General features: G+C 40.5%; 2 protein-coding genes across 4 annotated transcripts in view; one reads left to right on the top strand and one right to left on the bottom strand.

Moving 5' to 3' along the window:
* LOC110983659 (synapsin-like) overlaps positions 1 to 21,289 on the bottom strand; it is a 180,044-nt gene extending 158,755 nt beyond the window's left edge. The window contains exons 1-13 of one of the 3 annotated variants that reach the window (XM_022243094.2): positions 21,185 to 21,289; positions 20,516 to 20,664; positions 19,522 to 19,791; positions 19,112 to 19,182; positions 18,343 to 18,487; positions 17,698 to 17,763; positions 17,384 to 17,526; positions 16,906 to 17,002; positions 16,015 to 16,148; positions 15,259 to 15,386; positions 14,093 to 14,191; positions 9,947 to 10,077; positions 3,480 to 5,442 (exon numbers count right to left, since the gene is read on the bottom strand). In XM_022243094.2, coding sequence (XP_022098786.1) covers positions 9,993 to 10,077; positions 14,093 to 14,191; positions 15,259 to 15,386; positions 16,015 to 16,148; positions 16,906 to 17,002; positions 17,384 to 17,526; positions 17,698 to 17,763; positions 18,343 to 18,487; positions 19,112 to 19,182; positions 19,522 to 19,791; positions 20,516 to 20,657 — 1,380 coding nt within the window. In that variant the 5' untranslated portion in view covers positions 20,658 to 20,664; positions 21,185 to 21,289 and the 3' untranslated portion in view covers positions 3,480 to 5,442; positions 9,947 to 9,992. Of the gene's footprint in view, positions 1 to 2,018; positions 2,149 to 3,479; positions 5,443 to 9,946; positions 10,078 to 14,092; positions 14,192 to 15,258; positions 15,387 to 16,014; positions 16,149 to 16,905; positions 17,003 to 17,383; positions 17,527 to 17,697; positions 17,764 to 18,342; positions 18,488 to 19,111; positions 19,183 to 19,521; positions 19,792 to 20,515; positions 20,665 to 21,184 lie in introns of those variants that run through there. The other 2 variants (XM_087135455.1, XM_022243092.2) reach the window with 2 other exon arrangements.
* Positions 21,290 to 22,965: 1,676 nt separating this feature from the next.
* ndufa5 (NADH:ubiquinone oxidoreductase subunit A5) lies at positions 22,966 to 26,843 on the top strand. Its single transcript, XM_022243106.2, has 5 exons — positions 22,966 to 23,084; positions 23,799 to 23,843; positions 24,750 to 24,866; positions 25,250 to 25,315; positions 25,770 to 26,843. The coding sequence occupies exons 1-5, from the start codon at positions 23,064 to 23,066 to the stop codon at positions 25,866 to 25,868; spliced, it is 348 nt and encodes a 115-aa protein (XP_022098798.1). The 5' UTR covers positions 22,966 to 23,063; the 3' UTR covers positions 25,869 to 26,843.
* The last annotated feature ends 1,048 nt before the right edge of the window (positions 26,844 to 27,891 follow it).

Here is a 27,891-nt window from a genome sequence, read left to right as displayed (position 1 = left end):
ACTCTTCACTTCTTCATCTGCATGTATGTGGTAGCTGACGTTTGTTTGAATTAATGATCAAGATCACCATACAGGGTGTCACAGTGCCGATTTCAGTTCCCTTAACATTGGTCTAGTTTATTCACTCACCTGTGTCAATAACATCACAAGCTGTATACCATTGCAAAGAGGGCATCCTGCCCTTTCTAGAGATATATTTCTCTTTCCCATATATAAAGTAGTTTTGCTATTACAGTAATTTTCATCTCGGTATACTTTTTATGTGGACACCCTGTACAAAAACATACAGTGTATCTGGGTTTTTTTGTGTAATCTCCTAACGATGTTGCAGTGTATTTCCTTTAAATGTAATGATCTATGTGTTTTGATTTGTTAGCATGCAAATCAAGGTCGTTTCTATGCTGAATTGCCAGCTGTCTCTAATAACCTCCTGGGCCTAAATACTGGGTCGTTTGCTCCTGCATGGGCCATGGCTAAAAGAAGAGGAACAAACAGGAAGGATAGCAATGGATAGTAAAAGATAGTACTGAGAGGAAATCTCCCCTTTAGGGGCTGTGTCAAGTGCCCAAAATACTTAAAATAGCCAATTTAAGATGGCAGGTACAGTACTTAAACTAGTTTCATTGTTTTCTGTTTTTACTTACCTTCTTTGTAAATTATAATTGAGACAACCCTTCCAAAAACAAACCATAGCTTTCTATAAATCACCCTCAAATAAGTTTTCTTTGGAGTTCAAAGAATGCTCAAAATAATTTCTGGATTTTTCCCCCAACTTTACTGGGTGTCGTGCAGCAGCAGAGCACGAGGAATTTCAAGGGGAATTGCAAAATATTGTACATCTGGCATAATATCTTTCAATAGTTCTGGTGTCTTTACAACTCAAAGAACAAGACTATGTGAAAAACAGGAGGCCAGTTCAAATAAAACATGTGAAAGCATGCCCCTTATATCTTCAGCACTATACATTCTCTAGTTGCCCAAGTATTCTAATCAATACCAAGAGACTGCCAGCACTGCTAAACTTGGCATTCCCTCCACGGCCCAACTCGCCAAAGGCTGATGCTGTATCCAATGGATTCTGCATCAGAGATACACAATTAGTGGTGGTACAAATGCAGGAGCGGGGCCACCAAGTCATGCATCCGGATCAATCTCCACAGGCTTGTTATTCAAAAACAGCCACCTGTCTGGATGCCTTACAGGTGCCTAGAGGAATTACTCAAGGAGGGGAGTACATAACGCATGTATACATATGTATACACAGGAAGACCTAGCCAACGACCAAACTTAGAGTCCATTACAGAGGTGGGACCTCTTCGAGCAGAGTTTGCACCCCTTCTTAAAGGTACGTGTCAAACGAACATGAGCAAGACCACATGACACTAACAAAAGCAAGTAACATCCTCAGTGATGGCATCTAATTTTGGTCAGGGGACAATCCACTCCGTGCAGGAACAACAGTTGGTTTATTTTTATGTGGCAATGTGGTCCCATTTAATAAAGGAAATTCCGCAAGTGTGTGCCACAAAGGTTCATACATGTTTGATGCTGGTTGTAGCAAGTATGCACAAGAAGTTTCTGTTGGAATGCACACTTTTTGAGTGCATCCAAGCTGTGTGCTCAAGCCTGCTTGAAAATTTCTTACCACTCTCTCTTCTTTGCCAATGAGGAAGTGGGAAAAGATACTCCACAGATTAATAAGTATCAACTTAGCAAATTCTCATGTACATATACGGTACCTTATAATTGATCAGGACACAGTTAACAATCCTTTTCGCAGCACATCTGTGTCAGAACAAAAATAAATTTCAAAGACAAAAACAACATATTTTACCCAGCCTAAACCAAATGAGACCAAGTCAGGCATGCACACATCTTTCTCTGGCAAAAATATTTTGCCAAAAAAAGCTGAAAGCTGAAAAAATAACCCACAAATATGAGATCAAAATTTTAAGTCACTATGGCATATATATAATAACTTGCTATGGTACTCGAGATATCTGATAAATGTAACTCACGCCAGAGATCTAATGACTTCCCCTCGCCTCTTTAAAATCCTTTTGAAGCGGGCCAACAGCCAGGTGTGAACTTGTTACCGATCAATGGCTGGGTACCGGTGACTCACTGAAACTGTATCCAATCTCACTGTTAAGATTCTTAATATGAAGGATGCAGCATAGGGGCAAGTAAGGAATCACGGGTCACTTTCCTAAGGGATTTTTATGTGTGTTGGATTCACCTGCAGCTCAATACACAGGAGGGAGATGGTGGCAAAATAAACAAAGTCATTTTGCTTGGCTTGCTTGAAAGATAACAAGAGGAAGTCACCATCACAGCACAGGTAATTGAGGCCTGGCATTTTTACATTCAAGTGGCAGTCTGTGCAGTAGGCAATGCATGTTTGGGTTCTGCACATATTTGTTAAATGTCTTTACTTTGGTCTAGTAACAATCCAGTAACAATTTTAACACACACACTTACAATGCGAAGGTACTAGGCTCTGTGCAGGAATGAGCAACAAAAATATCCTGTGGCAGCGAATGCAGAGTACGGCATGGAGCGGGAGCACATCCAACCACTTTTCACTGGAATAGACCATCTCTGAGTGGACGCCAGGTGTCCACTTGAAACACTGGCCTACCAGCCTCTCTCTTGCAGGTGAGGGGAATACTCAGGTACATAGCAGATAGTGATCAGAAATACAGACTGTAATAGCACCATAAAAGCTAGAAAGTCTAAGCGCTGTTTTGTGTACATGTAGATGTACGCGTACATGTACGTAACATTAGCACAACTGCATTAACCAATCCAAGGCAGTTCATATTACCGACTACTCAGCGCGAATTTCAACCTCGCACAGATTACTAAATGTTGTAGCTGTATGAATGGAGAGGAGATTGCAAAGAACTCCACTGTCTTCAATATTATACTATTTGTCTGCAGTTATCTTGTAATTACAGTTTATCGTGCACTGAGCATAGATTTCCTGTACGTGTGGCTGTGTGTTCATTTAATGGATGCCAAATTTTCAAGCTTTCAAGTTTGCCGCCCAACTGGACAGTGCTGTACTACAGCGGCAGAAGACATCTTCATTTGACATCAGCCATCTTCTGACTGTTTACCTGAACTGTTCACCCATCCCAGGTATATTGAAATCCACTGAAAGGCCTTGTAGGAGTCTGCAAGATTTATTAATGCATAGGACTGTAGTCTGACCGTCAGAAATTCTCACAAGTCCCTGCGAGTCCACCATCACAAGTCATCCAGTCTTAAGCCAAGTTACAAGCTATTCAAGTGATCTGTGGCAAAAGCATCCCCTTGCCATTTTTCATTCTGTTTCTTGTAACTGGACTTATGAGGAGGTCTTGTGATGGACCGGATAACAGTCCTGCCACTCTCTCTCTTGACAGTTACAAGCTAATCATCCCAATAAAGGTGAACACTGTTGAAGACTGAACAAAGGACACATCAGTCTTACATGCATTTTCATGAACACTAAATTTATACAATAGTTTTCATCAGAGAATTTTACAATCTTCATACGACAGCCTTTGTGATATATGAAAGATGAAAAGCCGATTTCTGGACTCTGTTAGGGCCCGTTTTGTGCTCTACTATTAGTCAACTGCATTTTAAGAGATTATGTACACTTCAGTGCAACTGAACAGCTGATCCAGAAAAGTTTTAATATAAACATGTATAGATCAGACTCTTTAATTTCTACACCCTCACTGGCTGTTAAATGTAGACTGGCCATTGTAAGTATAACTTCCCTGAGGGAAAACCCATTGTCGTAAAAGAAATACAGGCTCATCTCACTCCCTCCTTCCCGATCTTACCCTACCCTCTTCCCCCATTGCTCAAAGATCTTACTGATGATGGATTCAATTAGCAAGAAAAGCAAGGTCTTTCGGGAACAATGCACGCGCATGCGCAAGTCTGCGTTGGGCTGCACGGCCAGGGCAGTCCCGGCGCGCATGTCCAAATGACCGCAGGCACACTTCATTTTGGGCATGTGCTGCTGGAATACCCAACTGGCTCACTGGTTTGTGCGCATTATATAAATGAGCAGTGTTGCAGATGACTCCATCACAAGTCCCTGCAAGTTTGTGCGCACAAAGAGGCTCGAGATAGTCCGTTCGAGATTGGGTGTGTGTGTGTGTGGCCCTCAAGCAGCCTTGGGCCATGGTCGGCTGTTGTAACAAACATCACTCCCTGACACAGTTTTAGAATTTGGAAAGAGTGTTGATGCCTTATAACATGTAAAAATGTCGCACAAATCTTAAACCACCTCCAGGGGTCAGCATTGGCTGGTGGGCTGTGGTTGTGGCACGGTACCTTGTTGTTTTGAAAAGATTGGTATTTTCAGCAAAAAACCACACCACACTGGACAAGTGCAATGCAGAATAACACTGAGAAGTGGTTAAGCCGGGTCACAAGCTATTTTAAATGAACTTTGACAAAAGCATTCTTTGTGATTGTTTACCCTGCTTCCTATGACTGGTCTTGTGAACGGACTCGTAACAGGATTCATGAAGGGACTTGTGATGGACTCAACACTGCAAATTTGAACACTTTCCTCCAAAACATGATTCGTTATTGCACAATATTGGCATCATGGCTGTTGTCCAGTAAAGCCAACTGAACGGAAAAACCTGCAATGAAATAAAACGTACAAGTACAAAGCATGTTTCTTTCTCATTCCTTTGGTCCAATTTGGATCACACACATTTGAAATGAAACTTTCTTCTTATAACAAACTTCATACTATTGTGTCCATAAAGCAGGACAAAGACATTGGTCTGTGTTTCAGTGCAGTGTAAGAAAGTGAGTTACAATGTTGTCTGTTACACACAATAAGTGTAACAAGATCAAAAGTAAAAAATGAAAATTGCTCTTCCGATATGCTGCATGATCTTTTTTTTTCAGACCAACGGGGCCCAATTTCATGGCATTGCTTACCGCAGAATTCTGCGCTGACCGTGCTAGCAGAAAAATTCTGTGCTTAAAAACTTAGCACCTTAGTACAGAATCCTTAGTTACGGGATGTACGCATGTGCACAAGCCCAAATTCCTTGCTAACCTGTGAAATACATTCCCCATAAGCCCACATTTTTTGCTTGCGGTAAGCAGCGCCATGAAATTGGGCCCAGATGAGGAACTAATCCTCAACTTCTGTAGCCCAAAATTTACAATGGATGATGTTTTCCCTTAATCCCCAACTGAAAACAAATTCATGGATGAGTTAACTAGTGAAACGTAACAATAATGCTTACAATATGAATTTATTAAAGTGCATAGTATTCTTCATTCTGCATGTTTACATATTGGTATAAATAAAGCTCATTAATTATTAATTGCCGTGGAGATTAGTTGTGCAGTCATTTTCATATTTCCATGGTAACAGCATGCAGTGGGTTTCCTTGGCAACTGGCATTAGTCCTGGTGAATGAAAAAAAAACAATAAATATTTGCAAAAATGATGGATTTGAATGGGTTATGGGTTAATGATGAAATTCAAATGTCAAAATAACCCTGAGTTCTGTACAAGCAACATTCACAAAAGGGACATAGAATTTCATTTCTTTGTTTTTTTGTTCCATTTGTATGTTAAGTTCCCTTTTTTTCTCTTCCATTTGTTCATTCTGGCTATGAAATTAACATAATCAAAAGGCTATGATGTGCATGCCTGCTCAGTTCTGCCTCTCACGATGGCTTACTGAATAATGAATATCACTCTGAATGCCTGGCCAGAAGTCAAAGCCTGGCATTTACTCTGACGTCTCACAAGCCAGCTACAGAGGACCGCCAGCCATGGGCATACAATTATTTTACCTTTCTGGTTAATGAAATGTTTGTTGATAAAACAAACAACAAGAAATTAGGGATTGAAATAATCGAGGTACCATTCACTGGTAAAAAGTACAATGTCCCCACTGGATGAAATATCTAAACTCCACAACTACGAAACTTTCATCTTATAATTCACACTAAAAGAAGTTATTTATGAAGGTTTAGAGGAAAAAAGACAGCTTGTTTCAAGCCTTGAGTTAAAGAAACAAGGATGAAAATAAGTTAAGAACAAATGATTTAATTGAGTGTTATTTTCCTGATAACAAGTGATGTCAATAATATCAAATGAAGTAAATGAAGAAATTAATGTATTAGGTTTCATGTTACCTTCCATGAGTTCAACTGTTAATTTATTAACTGCCGCAATTGAGAATCGGCAAAGTGCAAGGAGTATTGATGACAATATACAGGTTTGACAAAAAATGTCTGACATTGCAGCCAATTCCGGCTTCACTCGAATGTGAATGCTGAGCAACTTTGAAGTTCACAAAAATCAAAATGAAATTTGCTGAAGCTAAAACGTGAGCAGCCTTCCTAAATTTGACCAGCCATAATGTCAACAATTTGTATTCACATTTACACAGCTATCAAGTTGGAGCTTGCCTTTATGCAACCCCATATTATCTCTTGATTGAGAAATGCCCGAAGTCAGTATATACACCTTTTAGTCTGAGACTGTGTGAAAAGTACACATTTTTACCGTGAGTGGAAATGTGGGTAAATAAAGTTCCCTTGTTAATTTAACACACGTCACTTTCCTTACATCAAAATCCAGTACCTGGATTTTCAGCTATTTCTACTGACTATCCAAAATGAACCACTATCCATTTCAACATGAGATGCCACTAGGATACATTAAGTGAGCTCAGACACAATCTGATCACCATAATGCAGCTAATCTATCCTATGCTGTCATAACTGGTGACACGGTGACTAGACACAGCTGTCCGCCGAAAGCCGAGGGCATATGTGGTCAATAATAGATGAACTCAGCCAAGCTCAGTCAACTGCACAAACACACACACAGACGAATATGACAGGATCTGAAAGTATGAGGCTGGGTACCAGACAAGCCTATATCTGAGGAGACCCCATAACTGCAGTGGCATTGCAGCCACCTGCACATTCTTAAGCTTGAAATGAGCATGCTTTTGGCGAATGGCAACACCCTGTAGGTCCAAGACGCATATAACGGTCCGTGCCCCACCTGCTCACATGTGTTGTGCCACCACAATAATGTCTTCTAATGCAATCCCGACTGTCAAATTACACTATAGATTTTCACTTTGCTGAAGGCAAACGCAATCATCTGAGGAACTGGAACAGCCCCTTTTCATAATTGCCTACTCTCCGTAAGGGTAGTCAAATCCTCCAAACCTACCATCCTTTTTAGTAGCAGGTGTGTTTTTAACTCAGCACTGTTCCAAGTTTACCCCCATTAGTATAAACTTGGGGTATTGCCACTGATTACTTTAATACACTACTCATAAAAAGTTAAGGACCACTTTTTTATTAACTTGTAATTTTTTTCCAAGCAATGAGTGAGGTCTAGTTCTTTCATTTTTTGTTTGTTTACATGGTGTTCTCATTGGAATAAAAAATTAAAAAATGTTGCACAGCATCAAATGCACATTTTCAGCAGTGAAATATCTTGTATAAACAAGTACACACAAAATAAAAAGTGGTCCTAAACTTGTTTGAGTAGTATATTTGTCATTTGCTGTTGTGAGAATTTATGATACTTTTGAAATTTTTCTTGAGCGTCTTTATACAAATGGCCAGCCAAAGTTAAGGGACCTCTGGTAGGCAAAAAGTTCAACTATGAAGTAGACAGAAAGGTCTATAAATGACACCTTCCATTTGTCCTACAGTCCTTGCAACCATCTCATTGGTGTTTTTTCCCAGGCGTTACACTTCCTGAACAGTTCTAGTCTCTGAACACAAGGCTTTCATTATATTCATGCGCTTAATATATCTCACTCAGCTCAGATGCTTCCGTTTTTACCTTAACACAGTTTTCATTTTTCTTTGACTATTTGATGCATTCCACTGATTTTAATAGGGCCTATTTCACACGCAGACTATGAAAAACAAACGACACTTTTTTTTGTTCAACCTTCCGTACAGTCTAAATTTCACTCTTCACAATGTACATGTATTGCCATACTGGTATATCTTCTATGTGCACGTGTACAAAGCCACTCGTACAATGTACTTTGACTTCTGACTCGTCATGAGAATAACTATATAAAAACTTTGTTCCTTAATACATGGAGATGGAAAAATAATAAACTAAAAACAAAAGAAGATAATCACCCTATCTTTCTCTTCAAGGATATCTCCCTGTAATTTTTGTTCAAGCTTCAAGCATTTCAAATTGCTCACTCTGACACAATTTATGAATACTTTGATTTACACCTTGTCCGAGATCAACAACAAGAACAGCCAGAGTATATGATTTGGTTTTGTACGGTAGTTTCCAACTTGGTACAGTAGGCCTACCTCTTGGGACAGCAGCAGTGATTACTTGGTCTCGTCACTCCTGCCAATCCCTTTACGTCATCCATGCACTACAGCCCCCATCAGATCTGAAGTCCCATTAAGACAATTTATAGGCAAAGCAGGAAGGCTGATTTTATGAATGACTCCCTTGAGGTGCAGGGATTTGTACTGTACATGTACTTTCCCTGTAACAACAAAGCTGTCACTCTGATAAGGCCAGGAATGAAGGGTTGTTTATTTGACAAAGAGAAATTAAATTGTGTTCCTAGTTATATTGGTCAGTTCCATTATTCTCCTGCTTTAGAAAGTAAAACCTTTTAAGCTGTTAGGAGGCTAGACTGAGTTGACGTTAGCAAATCAAAAGTACTTCATGGAGCAGAAATGTCCGATTGAGATTTTCAGCCATTTTTGCAGGCTTGTGACAAAAGATATTTAATTACCACCAATATAAATGCAAAATGTAGTATGAAGAAAGAACAACAGGTTTCACCAGCTTTAACAACGGGAAACTCCCACTAGAATCAAAGGGCTCAACATACACTTTCTGTCGTGATAAAGAGGTATAAATAGCAGTTTGATTGTGAACTCAAACAGTATACACATGTGCATCTGTATGCAATGCTCAACCATAATTTGATACAAGTATGAAGCAGAGAATATGATGTCAGGAGGATTTTGTCTACTGATAAGAAAGAAACGTTGGCAGACGGAGAGGTACACTCTGGAAGTTAGACACCTCTTCCTACCCCCCATGCAACACCCATGGCTTCCCTTCTTCCTTGCGAAGAGGTTGGTAGTTTTGTTCAGTTCAGTCTCGCATTGCGGTTGTAGATTTCTGCCCTTCAGGCACTTACACTCACACGAACGCAATGTACCACTCAGAAAAAAAAACGGACGATGACTTTAAATCTATGTTTAAATCTAGCTTAAAGACTCACTTTTTAAAATCATTTCCATTTATTTATAAAATTGCTTTCATCTCTTTCTTACTGATGTACATTTGGTCATACTGTGAAGCATTTTGAGACATTAGTGTGAGGGCACTACATAAAACCTGTACTATTTTTACTATTATTATTAATGAAAATTGGCAAGATAAACACCTGAACCTGCTTGACTTGTCTTTTCTATATTCCTCTGTTAGTGCTCTCTGGTTGTAAGGGGGACAGTCATCATTTAAACTATTTGTTTTTTCACAAGTTTTGAAATCACTTAATCCACACATCCTGCCTAGCTGTGACTTTATACTCTCATTCTATTCAAACATGGATTGAGGGGAAAAATAAGTTTTTCTGAAATGCCTCAGGACAGGAAATGCATAGAGAGTATACTGAGATGAATTATACAGCATGAGATAAAGTAACTGTGACAACTATTCACATTAGAAAGAGATTATGATACAAATAGTATGGCCTCCATTTTCCCTTTAAGTTACCAAGTGTTACGTGCTCCCAACAGGTTTGAGACTACCACACTCAGAAAAAACTTCGACACTCCCCACTTTCTACCCTAGTACCGATAATGACATTGCAACGCCAGCCGACATCAATCTTGCAAGCCTTATGAATAACTCATTCAAAATATGCCTTACCTTTAATCTAAAAAGAAGGCTCTGGGGGAAGGGGGGCAGTGTGTGGCTAGAAGACCGTCCCTAGGGCATCGAACCAGGCAAGAAGGCTGCTGTCCACAGCGGTCAGCTCCCGAAACTGTTGCAGCGTGATTCTAAGGAGAATGCGAGGAGAAGATGAGAAAATATGGTTCAGAATAAATGTCGAGGTGACATGCGAGGTAAGCCCAATGATAAATAGACCAGCATGTGGGGATGCTGTGATTGGATAAATTCAGCAGCCCTCGCACTTCGATATTTTCTGATTTTTCTCCCACATTTTGGCAAGATGCCAACCAAAGCATAGCTTAGAGTTAATCGCATTTCTCAGTTTTCTCATCAGTACAATTCCCTCCGTGCATTAAAGCGCCCCCTCATCTATGACAAATAGAGAAGTTGGCGAGACAATAGAGTGCCGTTGGCACCACGCGTGCCTGGTACAGGCGCAAATATGCTTCTGATTTCCAAAATTACTCCTCTATGTCAGACACACACAAACAAGCCCACGTACACGGAGCATCACCTCAAGGGAAATTGATTACTGCTTGGTGAAAAGTTCGCCGTCTTGTTCAGAGACGGAACCCCCACAATCTCTTTCATGGACACGTTTGCTCCATCCAGGATTCAAGTCTCTGTCCGTTACACGTCAGTAGCATGAAGTATTTGTAACTCAGTGACTATGGGATGCTCGTACAGTAGTTTTTAGTCAGCCATTTGAATAAAATAGATCAATTCTGTCAGGCTTTTGTCAACAGTGTGTAAGAATGACCACGGCAATATCAACATTTCATCAAGCTTCACACAATTTTGAGCAAACAAAATATTGTTACGATGAGAATCCTACATACATGATGAGGTAACAACAATCTGGCAATGACTGGATCAAATCCCTGCGAGACAAAGCAAGCCAACAATGAACCTCAACCAGGAATCAGACCTCATCAGATCTCAAGCGGGCAAACTCTATAGAGATTACTCTTAGCTATGGGCCGATTGCTCAGCGAGAGTTTACATTAGACGTAAAGCGATCTTATCTCCCTCCCCGAGGACTGACTACCCAAAATGAGATTCACTACTTCACTGTGGATGGGGAGAAGATGGGTAGTGTTTACCTTAACCCAAGAGAAATAAATTGTAGGTCAAGTGAGAACCTACATCCTAGCAATGTGTAAATGTGCCATCTATAACTTAAGCCATGTCTACAGTGAACATGTACATGCATACATGTATTTGTGATCGGCAAAAGGCATAGACCTACATAGACATCATTTGCCTTAATGAAGGCATTTGTTTCAAATGACCAGACATCCTGTTATTTGTTACTTGAGTTACGATCAAACCTGATATAACAAATGGCTTGATTAGAAAACTTCATTACATGTAACCCTAGACACAATCCACGTTCAAGATGTGTGGGTCTTCCTTGTGTGGGTCTTCCTTGTTTAACAGTGTTTAAACACACACAAAAAAACGATTGAACAATCAAGCTGTAAATTTTTTTTTTCCATTTAATAAAGATTAATTTGAAACGTTAGTTTTGTTGTCATTAATGCTTATTCAGCGTTTTTCCTCTCGTCCACAAATGTACAGTTTCTCCTGCTTACAATGACAAGGTTTTTCCCCAGGTGTATTATATAACCAGGATTTGGAAATGAATTACGATTGCCTTGGAAAATCAGAGATGTACTATTTTTGTTGTAACTTCAAGCTCCTTAAGCAAACCTAAATGGATATTTAAAAAGCAAATCATACAATATCCTTAAGGTTCAGGCAATTATATAATGGCAATTGGAACTTTGCAGACATGAGGTACTGTTACTTGTTTTAAAGTTAATACCATGCTATACATGAATAAACGACACAACAAACTCATGTCTCTAGTTCCTTGACAAGTGTTAATTTATGTCACTGCTCGGTAATAGTACACTCGGGTAATCAGCACATTCGCATATGCTGTATATCCTCACTGGCAGAAACGTTGAAAAATTCAACCAAATGTGTGACATCATCACTCTAACTTGAAACTGGAGACAAATGAATTGGTAATGAGAGGCATAAATACTTCCACCGTCGTTCACACCTGGCTATTCGAATATTTATACATGTAGGCAGATCCAAATATTAAATTCACCATGACATTTACGACATCGTCGTCTATCATGACAATGAGTTCCATTTGCGTGCAGAGAGAAACTGCAGACTAAAAGGTAACCTACAAGGGGGTCTGGCTCCAATAAACGGACCTTGGTCCATTAACAGCACCAGGCCTCCAGTTTAAAACTATCCTATCACACTTTTAGTCCCTTACTGAAAATCACCAAAGGAAGATTAGCTTGGGCTAGGCCAATACAGTAATCAGTAAATACAAAGACTGGACTGGCATAAATTGGTAACAAAAAGCTGATGGGCAGTGACAAATTATAGAGCATTCAAGAGTTCTATACATGTAAATGGACACCGCTTGACACCCTGTACACAAACCCTATGAGACTGGTCTCAAAAATTCTAAGTGTTTTCTAAGTAAACAACTTGCTTTTTTCCTTTCTGAATTGAACTTTTCTGGACATGTTTTTGCCTTCTGGTGGCTAATAGTTCATTGTATAGAATAATTACTGCCGTCCATATACGAAACTCTTCCCAAGCATTCATTTTATTAAGCACAAACTCCATGGAACTATGTTCAACAAAGACACATTAAACTACAATGTGGTCAAAGTGCCCTAGGCCAGCTGCAAAATGACCACAGGATCATTGATGGTCATGTCCACCCACGGAGCGCAGCCAGAGATCGTAAGTGTTGACTTTTGCAGAGGGAGGAAAACCGGAGAACCGGGAGAAAAGCCTTCTATTCACGTGTAGCACAGGCTGGGAATCGAACCCAGGACACAGGCAGTGAGAGGTGAGCACTTTACACAATTGCCGCCCATGCAGTCGATGGTGGACAATTATGCAAACCAAAGATCTACTTCAACGTGCTTTGGTAGCAAAAATTGAACAGTAATAAGAAATAAGTGACTGCTTCCCACAAAGTTACACATATATAATGCGTCCCCAGCCACACTGATCTAAAAAAAAAAAAAAAAACCTCACTCAGCGCTGGGCACAAGACCCCTCATACACTCTACCTGCTATCTGGCACTAGCTTACAGCTGTAACCCACAGCTACAAAATCTTTCGACGAAACTAGGAGCAGCCTAGCAAAGACACAGTGAACCACTAAAACTTGGCTGGAGCACTGAGCTAGGAGAGAATATGCATTCAAATGCACAGGAAAAACAGTCTTTGAACAAACAAACAAACAAACAGAGACAGACCTACTTAACTTGTGGCTAAAAGAAAAGCAACCCGAGACGTTTTGGTTACCATAGGAATATCTCCTTGGGTAGGGCTCACAACCAATTGCCACATTGACAATAAGAACCGTTCCCCGTATTCTGTACTTCAGCAGGAAGTACTTTTAATAGAGATTCCAACTTTGCACAGTGTGCATTACTGGGTCAGGTAATGGGGCACTGGGGGAGAAGTATTTATAGAGGGGCAGGGTAAGAACGAAGTCAGATCCCCACAGTAGCAACACTAATTTAACATACCTTACAGGGACGCTCACTTAAGGATGTCACTTGCAAGGTGAAGCCCAACACCTTCATAGAAGAGGGCACTGTTTGTGGGCACAGGTTTTGGGAGCATTTTTATCTTTGTTCTTTGCTGGACATTTGTTAATGATGAGGTATGTTGTTGCACTTTCCATTTGCTAAAATCATATTATTTGTAATTTAGTGCAAGTTGTTATGTAATTATTTTGTTAATAAGGGCAGTGTTTTAATTATTTCGGGCTGAACATACCGATTTTCAAGACACCACAATTCCTTTAAAAAGTTGGACTACATAAATGCTGACCCTTGGCGGTCATATGTTCAGGATTTTTGCGACATTTCTTAACGCATCATTGCTCAATTTCTACATTTAGGTTTGAGTCTCTGTGTGTATACAAACTCAATGGGAATCACTCGAGCGTGGGGACGAGTACAGATGGAATGTGTTTAAACATTTTCCGTATTACCATACAGGAAATCCTTGTATGTTTGCACATCTTTCAGCATGAAGTGGTCATTGAGTGGTCCAATATCTCACCTTTGGTCCAAGTCAACATTGGCTGTCCTGAAGATGTTCTCCACCATTTCTTCGATGGCGTCTTGAGACATAGCTTCCATAACGGGCCACATATCCTCTCTGTTTAAAAAAAAAGGAATACTTTAAGTGATTTCTGTATTATTAGGAAGAAATCATAAGAACTTTGAATGGCTTGGTTTGGGTCATGTCTTTTAAGAAAACTAATAGCAAAGCATGAGTGAAGTTCTGGGTTTTAAACTGAAAATTTTAGTATTTATGGGGGATGGAGGATACTCATGGGTAAGAACAAGGTACTGGGTTACCAGAGAGGAGAGCTATGATACAGTCTTAACCACTTGCCGCCAGGGATTCCTGTTTCAAACACGTATTCTTTATACGCGTGGCCGGTATACCCAGCAAGAAATGAGACCGAGGGGTACCCCGCCCCAACATGTCCAATCCCTATACACATTCCAGACTATTGTTACTTAACACATCCCCCCAAGATGTCTGACAGGAATTCCCCAGATTACTGCGAGACAATGACCAACACAAAGCAGGGGGGGTTCTCTCTGTCTCATACCTTGTTGCATATGGTGGCCGGGGTCTCTGAAATCGGACAAAGGGAACTAGGCCTTGTAACAAAAGACCATACTCGTAACAATAGACCAGGCTGCTGGGATTTACCAACACTTTTTCACTCTCAATAGGGAAAAAAATCCACCCTTGTTTTAAAGAGCAAGCTGATTACCACCGGGGACAAAAGCTATCCACCACGGCAGCGATGAGCCACACAGCACCGCTGCATGCAAATCTGGCCCAGATTGAAAAGAGGTCAGCAGTCCACTGTGCCAGTTTCATGAACAAAAGAATATTACGTAACACCGCACAATCTGGGCTCTTTTTACAAGGCAGCAGGCCTGGTGTCAATAGATGTTAATAGTATAAACCAGACAGTCCTTCGTGTGGGTGTAAGTGTCCAGTAAATGAAGAAATGAATTTTTAAAGAATTTTGAAAACAAAAATAATGATAATTATCCCGTCCCAGCATCATCAAAATTCAAAATGCCCCCGGTGTGATGTGGTTAAAGAAGTTTGGAGTTGCAAATTTGGCACTGAGAAGAAATGGGTGGGGTCAGCACACAGGGTTGCTAGCAAGCAAGCTGGTGATAGGTAAGTTCACTCACCTGCTCCCTGGGTTACCAGGGAAGGGGGTCTTTGTGATTTGGCTGGGGTCTGGCCCGGTGTCAGTGGGGATTGGGGCACTGAAGAGAGAGGACACAGGTCTGCCTTGGGTGTCATCAAAATTTGCCATCTGAAACAAAAAGTGACAGGCATAAAGGTTATCTGACTAACTATCGTGCAGATTCTTTAACGATTACGACATATCAGAAAATCCGACATACATTAATATCAATGAAACCTATTCAATTAAAAACTAATGGTTCTCTTAAAAAATGACTGCCAAAGAAACAGTAGCCTTGAAGGAAACCATAATATTGGAGACAACTGGAATAATTCTGCAACCCTCCAAAAACCTTCTTGTTTTGCTTTTCCAAGCGTGTTTTTTTTGGGGGGGGGGTTATTCACAGAATATGAAATTGGCAGGGTTGGAGGGTGGAATACAGAACAAACAAAATTCAAAGTTACCTTTTTTACATACAATTAAATAATTCACGGTCAACCAGAGGATAAACGAAATTACTGAATGTATTTTTAACAGAAGATGAGTGATAGATATAGCATTCGCTGGACTTTCTCCAGTTCAGCCAAAATAGAGTGCATTTGTCTGTGCATTTGTGATCCAACAAATTAAAAAAATACTGGCCTAAATGATCAATAGATGTAGATGTTGCAGCTCTACAGGTATCCCCGATGAGAAGTGTTCAGTTCCCACTGCTGGCGCTCAATTTAGTGACTCAAACCGACAATCAATAACTCACCATTTCCTCTTCGCATGCCTTGACGACATCTCGGACGAGTTCTATCGTGATGTAGAAGTACGCCTTGAACATCTTCCTCAAGTTGTCACGACTGACACAGCCAGCACCATCCAGGTCGTAACCTTCAAAAGCATCTGAAGTAGGCAGGGTGATGAACAGAAATGGGTCCGTGTCAGAGGCAACAGTTTGTGGTATGAATGCACTGGGCAGACAGCACTTGACCTTTGACCTGCTCTGGCCTCCATATCATTTTAATATCACTTTCCATGACTGCCAATGCGTAACTGTAGAAACACAAAAACGGCGGAGGTCCGCAGCACACTTGGAGGAATGCTAAACTACGCAAAGTGGGGAACGGCAGCCTCTGATTCAGGAGTAGTTACTGCTAAGGTAAGGCATCTTCCAAAAGCCCTTTGCATGGAGGGTATCGGCGTGTCTAGCTGATTGGCCCAACACTGCATCAAGAGCATGAGGCCAGCACGCCAGGCCACCAATTTAACTTGCAAGCTTTGCTCATGTTGGAGTGTTTTGGAAGGTCCAACAGAGCCAGGGTTCAGAGTCGCCAAGAGAAGTGGGAGAAAGCACTGAGGAAAATGTCCCATCAGAAATGGGTAAAAATCAAAATACATCTAATAGTAAAGACATCGACTTCTACGAGCCAAACAGGGAGGCAGGTATCAGCTTCCACGTGCACTTCAACCTCAATTTACCATCAACCCCAAACCTTCATTACCCTTGAAACTCCATCAGAAGCTTTTGGAAGATTCCTTGACATTGACAGAAGCAGAAACCCACCTATCACTTCACAGGGGGCCTGATGCTCCTGGCAAGGTTCGATACAATGTGCCACTGTTTTCCTGCAAAGTTTAACCAACTTTTTGCTGCACTTACATCTAACTTTCTCCTCTGGGGTTCCTTTGATGAGAATCGACAGGCCACGCACAAACTCCTCAAAGTCAATGTAACCGTCACCGTTGGCATCATAGAACTGGGAAACACACAGCATTAATATCAACCAAGATTAAGGCTCTCCCGCAATACAACTGAATACCTGAGACTGAAACATGTATTACACTGATATAACTAGCTACTCCGTCTATGTGATTTAGAGAGGTTCATATATTAATTTGCTATCTAAGGCTGCATCCAGGTCTCTTGTCTAGAGCTAGGTCTAGGTCTTCGCTCCATTGGAAATGCGCGGAGACGCGCACACAATAGCCTTAGCCGTAGCTCTGGAAGCCCGTTTCGGACACGGCCTAAGCTACCCCTTGAATGACCAGCTATTATTACAATCCTTGCGCATCATTTAATATCAACTCCATTCTTTTTCCCCCTCGCATTTTGAAGCTGTAACCATGGTAACACTGACCTTGAATAGTCTATCCATGACCAGATTCTTCTCCAGTCCTATTGGTCCCAAGCAAAGATCGTACACATCCCTTGTTATTCCCCTGTCTTTGGTGCAGAGCGTTCGGTACTGGTCAAAGAGAGCTTCAATTTCATGCTGGTCAACTGGACAAAGTAGAAGACAACAACCTTCACGAAGATGATGGAGTTGTAAGTTGGTTAGTAAAAACTGTCAGTTATTAAACACTGACCTACTCACCTAAGATTATGTACTTTCTCCAACATTTTGTCTGTGGGTGGGAATTGTCAACTATTAACACAAAGTAATGTACTTACAGTATGTTGTTGACTTAAGACGTTGCATTTCATCCAATGTTAGCCTTCTTCTCTGGAGCTCTTTACCTAAGAGACACATTAGGAACAAAACTGTCAGAGATACATCAGTTGGACGTAAGCAAATTTGGGTTCAACTCAACCCAAGTCGACGGTGAATCCATGAAAGCAACAGGATTTTTATACACATTTTCATACAAGCATTTAGTGTCGACTCGTAGCAATGCTTGTAATTTGACTCGTAGCAATGCTAATGTACTGCCGAAGATAAACACGCAACATAATCAAAGCTAGTTCAGTGTTTCATAAGGAATATTCCTGGATCAACCCAAATCTAATGCGCACACTACAAACAGTACTTAGCACTTCAACGACATAGGGCACCTAGCTCCAAATGAAGTAACGGTGGCTAGGCTATTTGGAAGTCTTATCTGTCACAATACTGCAGAAATACAATTCTTATGTTGATTTTGTTGAATGCAGGGTTAGTGGTTACAATACAATGCCAGAAAATGCATTTTCAAAGTCGGCATGACCTCACTACGGCCTGGTAAAAATTCCCCTTCGAGCGGTCACATGCTATGGAGAAATGCAACAAACTTCCCAGATGTCCAACCGCGAGAATTGGATGCGCAGTAACCAACCAACCTGGATAGAAGGGTTTGACGAGGGCATTTCTGGGATTGGCAAGGGGTGGAATTGGAATCTTGATCTTGATGAAGACGTGCCTTCTGTTGTGCCTGTCGTGAGCCTCACACCTCTCGCAGATGTCATAGTCTATGCAGTTGGCACACTGGGGGAAATAATACCAACTTTTGCTTCAACTTTTACCAAAAAAAAGATTGTGCTTGGAACCTTCAAAAACTCTCCCAACCTCCCAAGCGAGGGTGGCTAGGCTTGTCTTTCTTCAAGACCTCCTAGTTTCTTCAAAATCTTTCAGAAAGTTTGCAGGATTTTGAAGAATTGAGGATGCCTATATTGCTATTTTTTTACACGGGGCTTGGTGCTCCTCATCTGAGGCAGCAGAAGTCATGTGCCACTGGTTTCCAGCACTGCGGTGGATCTCAGACAGTTCAAAAGTAAACAACAAACTCCTCAACAGAGATCTGTATGACTTTACCTGACACAGACATACACTTCACCACAGCAGAAAGTGAAACCGTGAAAAAATACATACCGAGTGTACATGGGTTGGACTCACAGTAACTCCATGTACAGACACCCAACAACTGAACTTCAACTTGCCAATATCATGGCATCGTCGCCTGGACAGCTCAACTACAGTCCGGCAACAGTATCTAATAGTATGCAACAATTCTTTGTTCCCCATGCCTGACTGAAAAAAGAACTCTTTTATCAAATCCCGTAACTGACAGAAACCTATTTCTGGAAAACCAGAAAAGGAACTTCCTTTTACCTTGAACCTGTTTCCACAAATGGGGCTTGCATTACACTGGTTGCAGGAGATGCCACGATGGACGTAACTCTCTGTACAAAAAAAAAAGACGATAACCGGTAAGTATAAAAAGGTAATCATTCATTATTTCAACTTCCTCGGAAGGGAAATTGACGATTATCAAACAGCAACATCAGAAATGTGTGCTAGCCTTGGCAGAAAGGTTTTGCTACGTTTTGCACGAAAACAAAATCACCAACCAGATTTTTAAAGGACACAGCAGATAAATACATCACATACATTCTGGCAATTGAGAAATTTGTTGCATATTTTACAATCAGGCATGTTTAATGAATAGAAGAAAACAACTTTTTCTTTGTTACTGTACTTCTCAATCATTCACTTCTCGTTCACAAAACTGAGCTTTGCACCTTTTCTAGACTGGTCCTCGGCCATGTTGTAGAGGAGATGCAACAAACCCTGGTTGTCAGTGTATTCCACTCCGCGCTCCCTGCCAACGTCCAACCTCCCATCATGCCTTCTGGCGGCATCGTGGTGGGGGCTGCCTGGCGAGGCGTGCTGGGCAGCACCGCGTCCTGAGTCTCCTGATCTCAGGGAATGTACCGGTGTCACCGGTCGCGATGAGGACCGACTGAGAATGGTCAGCTGCTGACTAGTGTTCACACCACCGGGTTGCAGGTCTGAATTTGAAAACAAAACAGATATGTCGCAACAAATGAAGAATCCACTGGGATATGATGTTTTGGCACAGCAACATTCCTTTGGAGGGACCTCAACATGCAAGTACTCAGTTTCATGCATGCCAAGTGCACCATGCATGCGTGACCAATTTGTGCTTGAATGTACAGCTTAGCGAGTACGCTGGTTGCACAAGTGAACCTGGCTGAAGAACTGTTCCATCGGTTTATTTCTTCTATGCTGGTGAGGGGATACTTCAAGTCATAATGGATAACGTTCTAGGCAGTCGTTCTAAAAGCCATCATAGATGTACGGTCATGGCTTCGATTCCAGGCCCAGACCACACTTGAGTAGAGTTGTTTGTTGGTTCTCTGCTGTATTTCTCCCAGGTCTCTTAGTTTTTCTTTTCTTTCTCCGTAAAAATCAACACACGGGATCTCTGGCTGTAGGCAGGTGTGAGTCATTTGCCAGCTGCCTGAGCGCCTGCATATCTTCAGCTAGACCATGTCATTGAATGTCTTCATTGAACATCACATTTGAAGACAATTATATAATGTTTGCACTTTACAAAAATGAATAAACAAGTATTATTATCCCTCAGCTTCTGTGACTAAAGACAGAAAAACGTTAACCTACTTCCAGAAACATCCATTTTCAATTTTTGCTCTCGGCCATTCTGAAAGACAGCCGGTTTGGGGAAAAGACTTCATCTTGGGGTATACTTACAGTCATCCGTGTTGCATCTGTATTTGGAATATTTCCACAAGTAACCAACTGCTGCCGCAGCGACGACACCAACAGCGAGTCCAACACCGAACCCCGTCCAGGATCTGGTCTGGTCCAATGGTATCTCTTTAAAGATACTCATATCTCAGCTGCAGAAATGTTTAAAGGTTACACAACTCATTCAATTTTTGGACTTGGATACATTCACATAGGCCTACTACCACTTTTATCAGTCATGTCAGTTGAGAGATCATTTACCACGTTCGTGAGTGTTTACAATCTGGAATCACCCCCAACAAGATTTGGCCTAGGCTTGCGATGAACATATCAAACTCACAAACATCATCATCTTTACAAATTCGCACAGAACAGCTTATTAGTTGATGGTGGTAAAAAATACTCGGAAAGTGCTCGTCTACATCTGTGCGATTAGCTGATTAGACACGTGGGGGGATTTTTGTTTTTTTTTTTTGGATTGTGGAATGTGGGGAGATTGTCCCCCTTCGAACATGCGTGACACGGCAAATACGGAATACGTTGAAGGCTATCATCGCAACATCGGAATACTTGTGGACACTTTATAGGACATCTATAAAGTAAAATCTTATTCTTAAAGCAGAATTTGGTGTTTCAAATCCCCCGCGAAAACTGCATAATTACGTTATTTACCAGATTCAAACAAGCGTGTGTGTCAAGACGTCAACGCGCTCATCAAATGGTTGAATGGCGCTGCCACAATGCAGAAAATCTAAAAACAGGTATACCGCCCTCTGGGCGCTGAAGACAGGAAAGACCGAGCTGTGGCAGTCAGTTTGCAGTCCATGAAAACACCTTTCAGTAAAATCTGATTTTATTTCCTCAAACGTTGTACGTATAGTACCAATACAAGCTGATACATAGAGCCCGTCGTTTTTAATTCCCTGTTTCGGGGATAAAGTACGAAGGCGCGTGAAACTTCATTATAATCTCTGTGTGAAAAAAAAATACGAATTTGGAATGGTATCCGCACTGCGTGGAGGCCATCAAATCTGAAACGGTTATTTTTTTTCTGTCGCCTGGTGTCAGCCTCAGCACAATATTTCCACCGCTATTTATTTTCCCTCTCGAATTGTCCAAAAGTTTAAACCGAATTGGTTGTCGCTTAGAATATTATAATAAGATACCAGGCCCCTCTACGCCCCCTCCCTTTTCCGAGGGGGTCACCTTAGGGCAAGGGTAGATTCAGAACCAAGTTTCAAGTTCCTCATGGCGGGTTTTCTTTCTTGGTGGAAGGGCCAGGGAGGGCTATAAATGGAGGATGGCTTTTCTTGGATTAACAATAGATTTCGAGGACATTTTATACGCTTTGAGAAGGGAATTAAAGAGTTCCCACTCTCTAAAGGCAAGAGAGTGAAAACCTCACTCTTCTAATAGAGTGGGCCCGTAATAAATCCCGGGCCACTCCAAGAGTGAAAATCACTTCCCTCCCAAAAAAATCATGATAAGCATAAGGGGTTATTCCACAGACACAGTCCCTCTTGACCTATTTCGTAACTCATCTTATCAACCTCATCGGTAAATGAGTCACGCCCATTGGAAATCATGTTTTTATCAGGTTATTTGATAACAAATCGTCGACACTAATTCCAAGACAAAAGTGTTGAACACTAATTAAAGTCTTGGATATCCTGCCGTCTACACTGCACCAGATTGCACGAACCATCCGGTGCAGTATAGACGGCAGGATATCCAAGTCAAAAATGTTATATGCATATAATTTCCATCAAACAGTTTGGTCGAGGAAATCTAGAGCACACAATCCAGACTGGTTTACATTTAGCAGGTAAATTCCTTTTGAAGATGATATGCCAAACTTCCTTTCACCAGGACATTCGGCGCAGTAGGCTTTTGAACTAGGGGAGCAACAAAAAGCACGGGCCCACGGCGTACTATTTTGGCGGATACGACACCATGTAGATGATCTTATCTGCCCTCTTGAAGATTCCACTTGGAATTCTCAGTAAGAGGCCTTGGAGAATGAGTTAATTTAAATTTAGCTTTTAGAAAAGTGGTGGTTGAGGGCATCAATGGTATCCTGGGGTTTCTGTTCCATTCCGAACAGTCCTTTGCAGGGTTGGAATTTCAGAGAGGTCTAGGCTCTGCGCGATCTGTTTTTTGTTTTTTTCTTTTTGGTAAACAGACATAAACAGATATTACGTTTGTTTATCAGTATTGTTTCCTGAAGATGTTCTGAATAAAGAACGAAATATTGAATAAAACATGGCTTTCATTAGTCTTTATGGAATCTGCATAATATTGAGTTATCAGTATTCCGTTGAGGTATTATTTCAAAGCAGAAATAAAAAAGAAAGAATGTTTTTTCAAACGAAAACTTCCGGGGATTATTTTTTATGAGACTGATATCAGTTAGACTGCAAAAGTTACTATCTTGTCGATATGGCCTGCTGGGTGGACCAACTGGATAACTTGAGGGCGCTCTGCTACTTAGAACGTTAGACGGCCGACAGGTTTAGCACTTCTGTAATTTCTTCAACTTTCAAGGACAGTCATGTCAGGAGCTTTAAAAAAGGTATTGTCTTCTGATAGCTGAAAAGTACGAAATATTTTACCAGATTAGATGACTGTAGTCATGCAGTGTCTGTGTCTATACAGTTGGAAAAAAAAGCCAGTTTTGTGTTGTCCAATTTCCGGACAGTGATTACGAATTTAATTGGGGAAGCTTGGGGGGTATAGGTACCGGGCATGGTGGGTGGGCGTGCATAAGCCTTATCGGAAATACAGCATGGGTGATTTTACACAATGGTAGAAAGGCATCGTGCGAAGGAATAAAAAAGCAAACATTGCCCCTTTTTCCTTCCCACAGTATGGTGTTTGCAAGTGACGAAAATGAATGGTTTTGTTCATGTAGAAACATCAAGGAAGGTTTAACTAAATTAAACAGAGTAAATAAAGTGATGTTGAATTACTTTAATATTTGTAAGCCTAGCGTAGGCCTATAATTTATTTTGATAGACAATATTGATGCACATGATTTAATAAGTGCACATGTTGAAAGAAAATACTTCGTCTCGCTTTGGGGGAACAGTGTAAACAAATTAGGCCTACTACAAGAGTGTGCATAATTTTGTATCTACTCCCAGGTAGCTTTTATCATTTTAATGGCATTTAAGGTTCTCAAAGTACCAATTAAGAAGTATGCAAGACCGTTCAGAAATGTTTCTAAAAATAAAGTATTTTTTGAAAAACTAACCCATTTATATTTTTCATATTTTTGTCACTGCAGAGTACAGGGCTGGTTGGTCTGGCAGTAGAAGCTCATCCTCGTGATGTAAGTAAATGCATAGTATTTGCCTGGACTTTGACTCACAGGATCTGTTCTCTATTTGCTGTTTACCTTGATTGGTCCCAGAACTGTGGTATTTGTCGTCCACCGCATTCCTGACAATGAATCCCACTGTTCTTTGGGAATAATTTGCTCATGTTATACAATTTACTTGATATAAGTTGACTAATATTTTAATTGCTTTGGGTATGTACGGGTACATTTCTTTCCTTGATTTATTTTTTTTCCACTCCTTTTATGTAAATGTAAATATTATTAAGACCAGCATTTTTTATTTATTGGATTATGAACATAGCATGAAATCAGGCAGGGACAGTAGATGGAAACAAAATAAAACTGAAATTTTCAACCGGTTCTCTGTATGCTTTTCGTATATTAAGAAAAAAAAAACTGCATTGGGGAAAAAATGAAATACAGTCTTTAAGTTTTTAAAAATACTAAAAATCCTGCATCACAAACCCCACAAAATGTTACTTTTTTCTTTATTTGTTCCTCAAAATTGCATCTTTCCCAGTCAGTGGATTAATTCAACTAAATAAAAAAATCTTGGCAATACCTACTTTTGTTCATAATACCTTAGCATTGAGGAAACGTATCAGAGTATACTGGTCCCATAATTTCCATACATCCAATTTTCACTTTTGCTTGAATTTCTCAGCTTTTGGGGGAAACATGTTCGTTCATTGTGTCTTTCTTTATGGGCCACTTTTAATGGAATGAACTAAACTTACAAGCCAAAGAACAAAATCGCCAACAATTTGGAGGGCAAATACATTCGTATGAAGGCTAATGGAACAAATGATTGTCAGTGAAGTTCCAAGACTTAGTTAACATATGAAATGAATATTTCAGCAGATTATTATTTAGAACCGTCTTTGTTCTAAATTCCAGAAACTGAGAGTTCTCTACACTAAGATTTTAGGCATCCTTCAAACTGTACCCAAGGAAGCGGCTTATAGACAGTCTACGGAGCAGATTGTGAACGACAAGTTAAATGTGGTCAAATCTGTAAGTTTGAGCCCTGTGAAACCCTGTCAGCTTAATATTTCAGGTTTATAAAATGATATTTTTATGTTTGACAATGTTCCCAGAGTTAATGATTGTAACTTACCGTTTTCAAGTTCATACAGATGTGTCCCTCTGCTGTTGAATCATGAAAGGAAACAAGTCAACGATGCTTTATTGACTTGGAGTGATTGTGGAAACAAACAGTTCTTCGTTTTTAAGAATTTTATTCTTGTGTTTTATTTACATCTGACAAATTTTCATCTTAAACATGCATAATAATTGGCATGTTATCACAATATAACACATAGTTTCTCACTGTCTGAATTCTTCAGCAATATATGTGACACAGATCATATGATTTTGTTTTTGGTTTATGTTTACAGGAGCCGAACACAGAGAAGCTAGAGATGAAAATCAACTGTGGTCAAATTGAAGAAGCCATTCGTCAGGTAAGACAGTGGCAGTGTTGCCAACTTGCGTGGACTTGACTCCTTCAGACTTGACCCAACAGATTTGACTTGTTGGCAAAAGCGTGGCACCACCAACTGAAATAAATCAAAGAAAGAAAAACTGGCATTGAGGGCTGACCAGTATTGGGAACAATTCCAGATCACGCCATCAATAAATGTTGCCAGCAAATGTGTACAAGTGCCATGGCAGTAGTGACGGGGGGGCCTGACTTGAGTAAACTGACTTGTGGCTTTATTTGGTAAAAAAAGAATATGACTTGCAACCTGACTGGGGATAAAATGACGTGACTTGTGGGAAAAATGACATGTGACTTGTGGGTTGATGACTTGGTTAAGAGACTGGACAATTGGTTTGAAATGGACAAGTGGGCACATGTCTATGTGCAGTGTGATCATGTGATCTCCACTCTTGTTCATGTTGTCTGTACTGTAGGCCGAGGCAGAGTTGTCTTTAGCAAGAAAGATGGTGGAGTGGAAACCATGGGAACCATTGAAAGAGGACGCACCTCCAGGACAGTGGAAGTGGCCATGATTATTGTTTGAGTTTTAGGATGTATAGAGAACATTTGATTATTTTTGACATTGCTTTAAGTTTTTCCTGCATGTCCAATGACTACTGCAAGAACTATGCATGGGACATTGTCATCATGAATGCAGCAGTTTGCTAAAAATAGAAATGGAAAGTTTTGCACAGTTCTGTACCTAATTGTGCTGTGTATACTCACTCTGTTTCATGAATTCAAATGTTAACCTGGATATCAAGGGACCTGCTACAATAAAAGAACAGTGTGGCAAAGTTCCAGGGCCCAGAGTTGTGAGTTATTGATAGGGGCTTCCCCATCTACATGTATGACCCTTGGAAATGATTAAATATACAAATGTTTTGCTTGCAGGAAGCAAATATGAAAGAGAAGCCTCACTGTGTGTAATAGTTTTTGGAGAATTCTCTGCTGTTCTTTTTGTTTCTAATTTAACAGAGCTCTGCTCAGCTTTTTTTCATCCTCATTTTCTAAAATACTTTCCCTTTTCCCACAAGTTTGTGGTGAAGTGTTGGTGTACCAGTATGCTTTTAAATTTGGAGAACAAAGGTTTAAAGAAGTTTGGCCGTTAATTCTGTAATTTGGACACATTTGTGCAGAGGGTTTGCTGTGGGTTTTTGCTTCCTGCTTTGCCATTTAGAATATGCTGAAGACATGTTTCTTACGATGTTATTATCCAGATTTCAGTCTAGTTTGTATTGTAAATGTTCCCGAAAAATACAGAATATGAAGGGCCTTGCAGTTGGGTACACGAGTGAAGAACAATGTGGTCTTGTTTACACTGTGAGTTGCAGTGTCAAGAAAGGAAGATTTAATTGGGCCGACTTTAACTGAGTATTGATTTATTTGGATTGTCTTACACTAGATCTATCAATATTGCCTCCTTTATTGGTTGTAGCTGTTTGTCAAGGACCAGGACAAGTTTGTTGGAATGTTTTAGAAATAAATTTGTTGAAAGATAACGTTAATGTGATGCCCGTTCTCAAGATTTTGCTTGTCCATAGTAGGAGTTCATAAAGCAATACTTTTTTTTTGCCAATATGACTGTTGACATTGCCCCGACTTTCATTTTCGCCTTGGTTTCTGTTTTGATTTTACATGGTTGTGTTGGAAATTTAAAATTAAGCAGAAACAGCCTTGAAGCGTCCAACTCCTTTCGAATTGGCAAAATTTTGTACTCGTTGTTCATCGAGAAGTTTAAGGAATATGCACACTGAAAGCATCCCCAAAATATCTAAGGAGGGTGAACTACCTCTGACACTGTAGGGTTTGTCATTCAGAGAGGGTAATGGTGAACCTCCTACAACATTTGGGGGAAAAAAAGGAAGGACTAACTTACGTTTAGCTCAACTCATTTGGTGAATGAAAGTAAAAAAAGGTGAAGAAAGGGAAACCTTCAAACGCAGGAGAAAAAAAAAATCCTCCCCGGCGGGGAATCGAACCCCGGTCTCCTGAGTGACAGTCAGAGATACTAACCACTATACTACCGAGGATTGCTGACAGAAGAGATGTAAATTTAATACTTAAAGTATAAATGATGCCGTGCCGACTTTCTTCAAATTCCTTTCCCGTTCAGTGCATTTAATAATGTCAACAATTCCCAAACGTCACATAATATTTAGCCATAAGCTATTTGTGCTTCAAATAATGAATCGGCGATTACGTGCATTCCTCGCCCCTCGCATACGAGTGGACGATGCCACACGCGAAGTAAACTAACATCATTCATGCGCGCGCGCATAATCCCGTGCATTGTATCCATTTCCCGGATTTGTACTGTGCTTCTAGTGCGTGCTTGCTGTATATCTATCCTGAAATGCCAGCGCCATTCATTGCATTGCGCATAGATGAGGGCAGCCACACTTCGCAGAATTTGTTTTTTAACATATTCGGGAGCACTCGCACAGTAACTTTGTTTAGAGGACCCCCCCCAGAAAATCAAAGTTGAAAAAGAAACAAAAGCAAAACAGACTTTGCCACTTTTGCTATGGGTTTCCCATGCTAAGTATGCACTGT

This window comes from Acanthaster planci, linkage group LG04 (genome assembly GCF_054643075.1).
Source record: "Acanthaster planci isolate LZ-2023a linkage group LG04, COTS_SCS, whole genome shotgun sequence".
Classification (NCBI taxonomy): domain Eukaryota; kingdom Metazoa; phylum Echinodermata; class Asteroidea; order Valvatida; family Acanthasteridae; genus Acanthaster; species Acanthaster planci.
The sequence above is the reverse complement of the archived record's forward strand: the minus strand, read 5'-3'. Positions and strand labels throughout refer to the sequence as shown.

Excerpts from the sequence above, each read along its gene's own strand:
- ndufa5 (XM_022243106.2), top strand. The coding sequence starts at position 23,064 with ATGTCAGGAGCTTTAAAAAAG. Across the intron at positions 24,867-25,249 it reads AGTTAAATGTGGTCAAATCT|GAGCCGAACACAGAGAAGCT; the intron begins GTAAGTTTGAGC and ends TTATGTTTACAG. Across the intron at positions 25,316-25,769 it reads TTGAAGAAGCCATTCGTCAG|GCCGAGGCAGAGTTGTCTTT; the intron begins GTAAGACAGTGG and ends TCTGTACTGTAG.